Source organism: Ursus maritimus, unplaced genomic scaffold, assembly GCF_017311325.1.
Source record: "Ursus maritimus isolate PB19 unplaced genomic scaffold, ASM1731132v1 scaffold_20, whole genome shotgun sequence".
In the NCBI taxonomy this organism is placed as follows: Eukaryota; Metazoa; Chordata; class Mammalia; order Carnivora; family Ursidae; genus Ursus; species Ursus maritimus.
Window position 1 is genome coordinate 37,257,470 of NW_024424453.1, and position 12,423 is coordinate 37,269,892.

At 38.2% G+C, this 12,423-nt stretch overlaps 1 protein-coding gene across 3 annotated transcripts in view; it reads right to left on the minus strand.

The window, feature by feature from the left end:
- ZNF385D (zinc finger protein 385D) overlaps positions 1 to 12,423 on the minus strand; it is an 849,127-nt gene that overhangs the window by 198,308 nt on the left and 638,396 nt on the right. For all 3 annotated transcript variants that reach the window (XM_040636861.1, XM_040636860.1, XM_040636862.1), the window contains one exon: positions 6,923 to 7,065. In XM_040636861.1, coding sequence (XP_040492795.1) covers positions 6,923 to 7,065 — 143 coding nt within the window. The remainder of the gene's footprint in view (positions 1 to 6,922; positions 7,066 to 12,423) is intronic.

The following is a 12,423-nucleotide window of genomic DNA, read 5'->3' on the forward strand; positions in this document are numbered from 1 at the left end:
TGATGAATATTATAAAATACTGATTTTAGAGGACATTCTATAAATAACCACCGTGATTTTAACATCACTGTTCTTTTATATAACGAGAGTAAATAAACGCATGAGCCAACAAAAAATTACTGATGTAAATTAAGGGGATGGTTTGATGTTATGCTTGCTTATGTTTCCTAATAATTGCTTAAATTAATAACTTTGGTTAGATGGAAATAATCTAATATATGAAAACAGTGACTACTTAGATTTTTTTTAATTATTGAGACATCTCTGTCAATTATGTTTCTTATTGCACAACTATGATGGTTATTTCTCTTCCATCATCTATCATGCATTTTCCCTATCACCTGTCTGTCTGTCTATCCATCCACGCATCCATCTATCCTCCACTCACTCATTCTAGAATATGTGTTGAGTCTTTGCAATGTTCCAGGCTCTGTGCTATGGTTACTTTACCAAACAAGATAAATATGGAACTGATCTCAGTTCCCAAATTAAGCCTTAACCTTTACCATATAGCTTTCCTTGGCCACCTCCAAGTGATCTCACCTTCCCTTGAACTCAGGGAGCATTTACTTTCAAAGGACTTTATTTAAGCATTTAATTACAGAGTCCTTTATAGAATGATTTAACTTCTCCACCCCATTTTTTCAACAAATGAAGCAAATCATATGGATAGGGTTCCTGCTTGCCTGAAGCTTACTGCCTAATGCAGTGTTTTAACATCTAGCTGTTTACCAGTAGCTGATAGAAGAGTGTTTTAAGAAGTGACTAATCAACTTATTTCAATACCATAGATACAAGGACAATTCCTCCTCTTTCAGCTCCCCCTCACCCCCTCTGCTTCGCCTTCCTTCTTTCTCCTCCTCCTCTCCTCTTTCTTCTTTTTCCTCTTCCTCCTTCTTCTTTTTGTATTTCTATGGTCTGCTATAGTATCAGACATATAGTCAGTGCTTAGTAAATGTCCAATAAGCAAATCAATGCAGAAGAGATTAATTACATCTCCTTCCTCATACTCTCCATTATATTTATTTGGGTTATCTTTATAAAAGATGCCTTTGATATAGAGCTATTATTTTCAAGAGGCCCATGTCTCAATATATAGAATTATTCAGTGGGACTCAAAAGTTTGTAGAATGAATAAATTATTGAATGAGTAAGTGAGTAAAAAACTCAGTCATGTGCTTTTCTCACCAACAATTTTGAGACCGTGACACACATAAAAGCTTTAAACTTCCAAAGAAAATTTTTGCTTTCAGCCAGTCGAGAGGCAGGTAATAGTGTCAGATACCTGGCACATAATAAGCATTTAATAAATGGCAGCTGTAGCCAACGTCCTACACAATGTCACCCTACAAGCAAGGCTCACAGTATTTCTGAGATGAAACCCAACCACAGAAGGACCATGCTGGACATGCAGCTGTAGCTTCCAATACTTCAAACTTCCCTGACACCCCACTACGCAAACTACAGAAAGTAAGTTCCACCATGACAGAAATTTAGCCTGTTAGATTTACTGCTGATTCTGAAGGGCCTGGCACATGGTCAGTCCTCAATAAACTTTTGTTGAATGAATGAAGAAATATGCTCCAGGAGAGTAAGAATTGTCCAGTGTATTTAATCATTCCCCTGGCTTCCCCTCCCAATACCCACAGATATTAAAAATCTAAGGTCCCAAACCTGAACAACTAAATCAGAATCTGCATTTTAACATGATTCCCCCAGTGATTCACATGTACCGTAAAGTATGAGAAGTGCTGCTATAAATCACATAAATTTCACCTTCTTGTCCCCCTCCCTGCAACTGGCAACTCTTCTGAACTCAAACTAACACCACACTCAAGTGTCTAGGGTAGCTGTTGTTTTTGAGAAATAGGAGGACTTGGAGTGGAGCTGGATGCTAAGATCTGATCTCTCTTTCTCAGTATCTCTTTCCCCCTCTCATCCTCCCCCCTTGGCTCCCTCTCCCCTAATGAAATCATCTCATACAGAGGAGTAACACAGAGTCAGTATTTCCGTACTGATTTACTTTTTTTGAATGTTAAAGAATAGGGGGCACCAGATGCCTCAGTCAGAAGAGCATGTAACTCTTGATCTCGGGGTCATGAGTTTGAGCCCCCTGTTAGGTGTAGAGATTACTGAAAATAAATAAATGTAAAAAAAAAAAGAAAAAGAATATTGGCCCAGGCTAACTAAAAGCAAATAGTTACTCTCCTTTATTTGCCCATCTTTCTGCCTTTGGGCCCTCTATGTGACCTTATTCTTTTTCGTGCATTTCCTGGAAGAAGGAAGACCTCAATATTTACTGGGAAGCTGGCATATGCAGGTGTGTTAGGTCAGTTTGCTCATTTAACCTTCATGCCAACGGGAACCATAGCCATGGAAGGGGCGGGGCATAAGATCAGGCTTACAGTCAGTTGCCATGAACACATTCCCCCACAGTTGTACATTTTCAACAAAAATTTAAAGGTTCATTATTGTCATAACTACGATGAGGACATGAAGAAAATATGTTAGAGAAGTGAAAAACAAAGGGGAAACTCTGAGACCCAAGAAGAAAATTGTCAAGGAGTACAACCATTTTTTGATGATCAGCTCCCATTCTAAACAATATCCTAAGTTACCCAAACCACTTCTCAGCTTCAATTTCCCAACATTTTAAAAGTCAGCTATCCCTCTGATCACAAACCTAAGAGAAATTTAGTCATTCTCATTTTACAAGATTTAGCCTCTTGTCCATGATTGCAAACATGCTCAGGTTTTCTGATTATGCATAAACCTTTCCATTCTGCCATCACGTCAAGTCTGTTGGCAATTCAGCACCGCCTTCCCTCTTCTGTTCTCTCCCTTACATCACAAGGACTGGAAGCCCCAGGGTTACATTCCCACGGGTCTCTGCCAGCAGTATTCAGGCATGGATCCCATAAAGAGAGGCATTTCATGGGATTTGGATGAAAGTAACTGGGATTACTGAGCATCTTGTATTTCTGCAACTTCCTGATTCCATGAAAGTAAGCACAAAAATCGAGAGCCAACAATAGCCTTCTCTGACCTTTGTGTGCCTGCACAACACCTCCAAAGGCTTTGTAAGCACCTAAATCCTTGTAAGTTCTTCCTGTTTGCATGCCTAGAATAGTTTCTATTTTTCTCACCAAACCCCCCACTAAGCCAACCACACAGAGATCCACTCTTGTCCCCAACCTGCCATTCTACCCTATACATCTTTCCTCATAAAAGCACCCATATTTACAAATATTTTTTTCAGCTTCCTTTATAAATTGAATTACTTCAGGGCAGACTTCACAATATAATTTTTGTTATCACTATTTCTGCCACATAGTGATGCTTAATTAACAGCAATTGATTGAATGGACCAAGCTCATAACACTTTCTAATATTTCCTTCCTAAACATCATCTACCTGCTTCCAGGATTGGTTCCTTTTGAGAAATGCTGATGCAGAATGGGATCAGAATGGTCTTAAGCACTGAAACTCCAATGTCTTAAGAGATTGAGGGGCAGGGTAGGGGGTACATGAGGAATTCAAGGAAAGCTTTCTCTTGTCTGAAAGCTACTGAAACGACCAGGATACAACATTCTTAGGTCAAGAGAACAGTTTCTGTTGTTAATCTTTAAAAAGTGACTTTGAGTAGACCAAGGGATCCGAATGCTTTTATCAAATGTCCTCTTTTATAAGCATATCCAAGCCGTATCACCACCTGTTTTCCTTTTCCTTCTAACTATGAATATTTTTACAGATGTTTCATTATTCTACTTGACTAACATCCAAACCCAGTGGCTTATGCTCTTGTGGAAGGATAATAATCAGGGATGTCCACTTATGTTTTCATGATTTTACTTCATATTTTTCTTTCCTTCACCATTGTGCCGCACCCTACACCCAACAGACCAATGACAACATACACATATCATCAATGGAGGAGTATAACAGGCAGTCAGTCTGTGATTGTCATGAACTTGCGTCATGTGGGAAGGTTGTTTGGTGGCAGATGGTTCAACATTTTCTTGGCAAAGAGATAATAGCAGTTTGGCACATCTACGCAGAAGGGACCACCAACAGCCTTGCAAAGTTTGTGTGTCTTAAAGTTGGGAGCGGGGGGCTTAAAAAGCCATGCTAACCAGGTGCTGACCATCTATAAATGTCTTTGTAGATAAACAACTTAGTGAACAGAGGGAGTTTCCCACCAAGAGCTAGATGGATAGCCTGTTAGATTCCACAACCTCAGCACAACCTGAAACAGAATTAAACTGCATTTCCCTTCACCACAAAATGGACTTTTGAATCAAGAATAAAATTAATTTATAGCAATAAAAAATTATGCTTCATATACCCTGAATTCGTGGATTGAGATTCACACCTGCTACAAAATCGAGAAGTCAGGCTATTATTTAGAGAAATGCTCTATACTCTAACTCTGAGTCCAAAGCCACCTGATTATGGGCTTTGCCACCATTCTCCCTCAGTGTGAAACAAGGAGTGGCTTAATCCTGGATTGCTGCAGTCTGACTAGCACTGAAAGGAAATCATATGCGTAGCAACAGAAGGTCCCCTTATTTAAATGGAACAAATACAAACGTAAGTCAAAATTCATCATAGAGGAAAAAAAAGCAAGTCAAACTTTTGCTATCAGTCAATGAGTTGCTGCATTCAAAAAAAAAAGAAGAGTTTACAGGTTATGCATGGCTTTCACTCAAATAGTGCTTGCTGTGTGTTGAGTGCTGTTTTATACTATCTCACACACACAAGCATTGCCTCATGCCTAGGAAGTAGGTTAACTATGAGTCCCATTTTACAGATGAAGATATCAAGATACATGGGAGTTACGTCACTCGCCCAAGTCATACTGATGATAATCAGCAACTTGGAGATTTGAACATAGTCAGTCTACTTACAGGGTCCAGCTTGACCATCACACAGTGCTGTCTTTGCCCACAAAAGCTCAAATATTTGAAAGAAATAAACCCCAAAGGAAGAGATATTAGGTCCACTCCCTTTATTTTAAAGAGGGGTAAATAGTAGCAAAGAGGATAAAGAGACTTGCTGAGTGTCAAATAGCTCAGCAAATCACTCATCTTTGTTTTTTACGACAAACAATACTCGTCAAATAAATCATTTTGCTTTTAATGCTTCTCAAATGGCAAACTGAAAGTTTAGAACTTAGCTTTTGGAGCCTTCCAGGAATTTCACTTCAGTTGCTCTAAAGCCGACATGAGACCTAACTGACAGGCGGGCTGCCAAGTGGTCTTAGAGGCCAGGTGACGCACCTTGATGACCACCTCTGGGTGTCTGGGAAGCAAGACTGTGCCAGGAAGCCACTTAACAGAACAGCAGAGACAGGGAACCCAAGGGACTTTAGTGTGGTCATTTAAAAATCCGAGAATTTGATGCTGAGCAATTTTTTCTCTACTCTTATTGAGATGCCTAGGATTAGAAACCTTTACTTTGGAAATGTGATCTTGATACTCCTCCATTTACGCTCCATCAATTTCAGAATAAGATTCCCGTAGAAAACCCCTCACCCCTAAAAGAGCAAAGTGCCCTTTAGCGAGGACTAGCATATAACGGTACCATCTCACCGGCACGCGCAGAGTCCCCATGACCAAGTATTTTTAAAGAAAATAAGACCCACTTCTGTCTCCTGAAAGAGAATGATCTAATTGTGGGAAGATTTTTTAAACTCCATCATGGGAGCAAGATGTTGCAATAAGAAATCTGTATTATTTAGATCACTGGGCATTCAGTGACCTCTTTGCTTTGGTTGTGTTGACACATCCTGTCATTGATAAGCTCAGACCTCCATTATGACAAACTGCTGAAATCTGAATCAGATGATATTAGGAAAAAAATAGTCACGGGTTTCTAACCTTTTCAACCCTTATTTCTATTTTCATCCTAAGAATACTCTCACGGCTTGTACAAAAAGAGATGATGATGAATATGAGGAATCTGTCAACTTACAAAGACATGCTAAGAGTAAAAATAGAAGCAAGTAAGTAATTGAACTTGTGTTGAGAAGGCCATTAACAGAGCCCCCAAAACAAAGTAATTTAAGAAATACTTAACCTGAGCAACTGTGACAGGGTAGGAAGGGAAAACAAAACAAAACAAGTCAAACAAACAAAGGAAACCCTCCTTCCACCAGAATGCTGAGTTGCTTTAAGGAGGAAAAGTGCTCTGCAAATGGAATGCATCACTATAGTGATTACTGAGGTCCTCTTTACTAACAAGAAAACAAGCAACCGATTTGAAAATTAAAGTGTACAACCCAGATAGAAAAAACACGTTTAAGTTTTTAGACATCTACTTGAATTCTAATGTTCTCTTTAACAAATGCATTAAGTTTTAATGCAGATATATTTCAACAAAATATCGTTAGTACCACCCAGAAAGACACTAAACGGGAGACATGAACTCAAGACCAACCTAGCTGGATTAAATCTCTTTTCATTTTCCCTTGAAGGAGCCTGGCTCCAGGGACCTTACATAACCAGGCCACCAGCTACCTCGTGGCTTTCAGACAATCCATGGAATAAATGATAACAGCAAAATAGAGGTAGTGATCAACTCCCCCCTGGCACATCAGGACTATTCTTATTTCTATTGGGTCAACTTCTCTTTCTATTCTGCACCAAGGTTACAACCTTGTGGCCAAATGAATTTATTGTTCATAACAAGTCCCATAGGCTCAGTTATAAAAAAAGGAACCCTATGACCTCAAATACTGTATTGAAAGGACCCTGCAGCAGACTCTCCTCTGAGAACTAACAAAACATTTTATGTGAGCATTAATTGGACAAAACTAAAATAATCCTTTCTTTCAAAAAAAGAAAAGCAACAATAGCAACAACAACAAAGTACTCCTGGCACTTACCACTCTGCCATATGCAAATGTGACCTGGGAACTTACCGCATTAAAATTGGGGAAGAGGTTGACTGCTGCTGCAGTGTCCAGAGGAAAGGGAAGAAAGGGTTTGATATCCAGCGAAGGTTGCAGAGGAGGGGCTGGTGGACGGACCAGGGCTGGGAGAGCAGGGCTCTGGCATGTACCACCTACAGAGAGGAGAGCAAAGGGAGCAATCAGCCATATTATGCATGTTAAAAACAAAAACAAAACAGAAAAAAAAAAAAAAATCAAGGTGTCTTTTGAGCCCAAAAGGCCCGCTTTGTGGGTCACTGGAAAAAACAAGACAGGGAGTGTAGCGGCCTCAGCTAGGAAGTGGCCAGTGAGCGGATCTGCCATTAGGCAGAGGGAGCTAGTTAAGCTGCTCCTTTTCCCTCCTCAGATAATAACTGTACAGTTGTGCAAGTAACAGTTACCATTTCAAACATTCCATACTCCACAATCTATCCTTCCTTTCTGCCCTAAAGCTCTAGATTGGATCAGCAACAAATCTTTCACTAAGATCCCTTGATTCAAAAGGAAAACCCCTCCGTTGAACTCCCATCCCTCTTTGAAAACGACCTTCTACTCGAAACATGCATCGAGTCTAAGAGATTATTTTACAGAACTGCTCTTTTCCACCACATCCGAAACTCTGGCAGCAAGATGACATGAACTTGGCATGGAAAAGAAACTTAACCACAAAGACAGGCAGCCATACCTTACTGCCCTGGCAACTGGAGGATTAAAACAAGTGAACCCAGCTACAAATCAAACAATCTCTGAACTGTTCAGCACCCCGGCAGCTTTGAGCATTCGATGGCTACCTACCTTCTTCCCAGTCATGAGTAGGTGGAATTTAGAAGGCCACCAATGAGCAAGCAGTGGGAATATTATGCCAATAAAGACACCCTTTGCACACTAGTAGGCAACCAGCTGTTTGCAACGGAGCACCCCCACTCCTCTCCCCACTCCCCATTATAGGACTCCACGCACTCAGAAGCTGGAAGGAAAGAAGCCCATCTCAGTGTTCAGTCTCCCATATTTTGGTAACATTCCAAAACATCAATTTGCTGTTAATTAAAGGCTGTTTGAATCCTAGGAAACCGTTAAAATATGCCAGCATTCTTCTAATCTGAGAGGCAAGCAACAGACTGTAAAAACCTGCTGGTGAAAATCCAAGAAGCATTAGGAAAACAAAATACAGTGGGATTTTTCCTTTCTCATGGAAAAGAACTCTAAGAGACAGAAGAGAGAAGAGAGGCTCATGTCTGTGCCACTCACTTGCCTGCCATTTTGTTTTCAAAACAAAGTAGAGTGAGACCCATAGGGATAATCTTTAAAAATCTCACAATCAACTCTCTGGTCAACTGGACACAACCATCATCCTGCCCTCAATCAGTTACCTGAATACAAGGTAAACATTCTAAAAATGATTTCCCAATGGCAAATCTAACCCTACTAGGCCAGTAGATCTGCTAATAAGGTGGGTGACTTAATGCTTACAACGGAAGCCATCAGCACAAGATGTAATTAACCCTACAAAAAACCCATTAACTCTCCTGTTTCCAGGTATAAAATCAGCTGGAGCCAAATTAACAAAACCAGTATTTTCCCTACTCTTTTCACTTCCCTTTTAAAATATTCCTTAACAACAACAAGGCCAACAGCAGCAAGTTTGAATCAGCAAACCAATTAAAATAAAAAGTAGTACAAGTCAGAAAATAGAGGGCAGATGTTAAAACAAACATAGATAAAAGCAAAAAAATAACAAGTCTACATTCACCAGAGCACACCATAAATGTATTTTATTGTCCACCTGTTAGTATATTGAGTGTGGGTGTCTAAACTTTCTTAGAGAGAGCATCCATAAAACTTTGGTGATAGATCTGTCTTGAGTTTAGTATTACTAAAAATTTCTTTTGACAAAAAGTTAAAGAACCAAAATAAATTTTGGCCAGTATGTTTTTAGAAAACTCAAAGTAAAATATGTCTGGGTGGAAATCAATGATACGGTTTAACATGAGCACAAATAATAGGGAGTTTTAATAAATAATTTTGTATTACTTTGATCTGTGTCACACATGACACTTTGCAGAAGGTGTTCATATATATATCCATTACCTTGTTTGAGCCTAAAATATCAGATATTAGGTAAGGGCTGACATAATGCTATGGAGAAAAAATAAGTTGGAAAACTTTGGTTGTTAATATAGTTTCCACTGAAACGTTCCATTCTTGTAATTAAAAGAATGCAATTCAGCNNNNGAACATATTCTGTAATTATCTCATTTATAAGTCCCCCTCTGGTTCCAAATGACCAAAAAGGCTGAAGAGATAGCTCAAGCTTACTTATTTATTTTATCCAGCGCAATGAGAGGCACAAAGTTGATTGTTTGATAAATTCCCACCTCTCTTCCTCCAAGATATGTATTTCATTTACACTTATATATGCAGCTCCAGACCTTCTCTCAATCATTGCCACTGGGTTTTCCTTAGTAAGGGATACAAAATAACAAGGAGGAGTCATAAAATTTGGGGAACCTAGGCAAACCATTTGAGCCCATCTCTTCTTACCTATTTGAAGAGATGAACCAAAAAGGTGGTTGGAAAGCAGAGCACATGTGACCACATACTTTTTTGCTACTGGCTATGCAAATACAGGTGTAATGGATGCTGGGGTGTGCTTCCACAGCCCCCTTCCCCAGCTCCTGGAAGAGCTGGTAGCCCATGACTCACACCTGGGATTCTACACACACATTGCCTTGGGTCCGAGGGTGCTGCCTCACCCAAGTTCAAACTCTTCCAGAGAGCAATGAGTGATGAATACAGGGCTGTCATGGCTTCTCCTTTTTGCCTCAAGGAAGGACGACTGTTTCTGCTCTAGACCTCCTCATAAGACCTAGGATAGACTGAGGCCTCCGCTGTGACCGCATCACAGTTCAACTTTTCCCTCTGCCCAATCCTGTATGCCTCATTCCTCAGAGAAGATGGTCTCTGATAAAGTCTGAGTTCACTTGCAGTACTTGGACAGCAGGGTATAACTATTCACGAGTCTACGTGAAATGTTGAATTGCTTTATTCTAAAACAGATACTTGCCGCAAAATCCAGACCGCTGATATTGAGCTATAAAATTGAAGCTCCCTCTTAAAAATTACCTGTGACTAACATTTTTACTTTTAAAATTTGCATACATCCTGAAATATTTCCTTGCACCAATCTGTACATGCTCAGCAAGCATATTATTTGCAAAGAGCACAAAATCAAAATCAGCAAATAAAACATATTTCATTTGTAAAGCAGATGAAAATATTCTTCGTGAGAAAACAGCTACTTCATTTCCTCATTTTTTAAATAGAAACTACTGCATTTAGGATACAAATATATGTTTATTACTATTTTCTTTATTGTAAAATGAACTTAAAAATAATAAGCACAAAATACATAATGAATTTACAGGCATTTCTATCCGTTAAAGAAGAGCTTTGTTGTTATTGTTTACCCACATGTCACTTCGTTCATTGGAATGTCACACTTCTGGAAGTATTGGTATTCTTAATTTGAGGAAAGCATTTTGAAGCCTCCATGAGTGGAGACTGAAAAAAATTGTAAATTCATACCTTTTATGTTTGAAACCCTGCCTATATGTCTAGTACCACCTTTTTCATAGCCTCTGCGATTTTAAGAGACACAGGTTTAACAAATCAAATTATTCTGATTTCAGAGCAGTTAATATCTCTCTATACCTAATTCTAATATACCATGAAAGTCAGCAAATAAAAACATTCATTGAGGATAGAATGTTAGACACTAAAGTATTGAATAATTTAAGTAAATACAGTAAATAAGATAACCATTAAAGCTCACACAATTTCTTTGTCCGCTTTTTTATTGTTTATTTCTGCTAGTTCATATTTCGAATTTAGAATTGAACTATAGAGCAAACATTAAATATTACTTTGGTCTAGTCACAAGACAGCTGTATATTCACAAAAGTACAAACGTGAATTTGGAAAACTATAGGAGTAAACTGTTTAATAGAGTATTTGTTAATAAAGATTATGTGACAGACTAAGGTACATTCACTTCAAAAGTTTGCATTTTTGAAAATCAAATTAAAATATAAATTTGAACATGTTCTTTTTAATAATTCATACAGAAAAAAAGGAATTCTAAGCCAGTGGTTGCCACTTGAAGCCTATCTTATTAGAGATATTGTATATACATACAGGGCCCAGCCCCATGCATGGCCAGCTGGTGCTCCCTAAGTGAGGCAGGTAGTTTTTAATGAACCTAATAAATTGCAAAGGAGCTGTTCAAATTCCTCCAGACACAAATGGGGGCTCTCTGAAAGCAGTCAATCAAGACAATTTTAAAAGCATGTTCATATTGTTCACTTTGTTTTTTTGACCCCTGCAGAAAGAGAGTCTTCACAAAGAGGATACTTTGTAAATCAATATTTTGAAATATTCCCTCAGAGTGGGACAATGTTCTTTCCGAAATATCACACTTTTACCCTTGAACTTCTGCACTTGATCCGTTCAGGCATTCAGGGTTTATCAAACAGTCACAGATGTCCTGTCTGACAGCCTGACAGCTTAACCTACTACTTAATCTTTCATCTCTCCAAATGACAAAACTGAAATTCAAAATAATCAAGGGTTGCAGCTGTTAAATATTCAAAACTGTGTGTGCTAGAATCATATCTATGTGTATATATATATACCAAATGGATCATAATTATATATACATGTATAAAAATGTATGTAAATACATATAACATATATAATTATTATAATACATTATATATATTAAAAATCTTTTTAAGTCTACATTTATAAAAAGCAATTGAAATCCTCAATTTCCCGATCAGATAAATAACTTCTATGGTACCTTTTTCCTTAACCATCAGTTTTATATATATACATACACACACATACACACACACACACACACAAATACACATATATAAATTTAACAATATAATTTATTAAATATACACATATTAATTTATATATTATATAATTATATATATACTTATCTACAAGTATAATATATATGCTTCAGTAGTGAGCTATGATAAAACTCGTAAATCACTCAGAATATTCATACTTAACAGGAAAACATCAAGAGCATTTTAAGTAGTATCAAGTCCTAAGTAGTTACTTATGAAGCAACTACTTTGATACCCATCAAACACTGCTCATCCATTTCCAACTATTTCAGTTAGAATTTGCCATGTGCATTGCGGGAAGGAAAGGTGCACTAGGAATTCTGGGGTCTATGTGATAGTAGACATAAAAAATTTAGATCTGATACCACTAACATGAAGTAGAAAACAAATGAGCATTGGAGGCATAAAGGTAAAACTTAATTTGACACAAAACACTGGCCATAGAGTGCTGTAGTTAGGGAAATCAGCCAGCCAGGGTTGGTGGGAGTGAGTGTAGAGAACACAGCTAAATTTCATAAATCTACTGAGTAATTGCACGGACCAGGTCGGCTATCTCTTAATTCTTTTAAAATG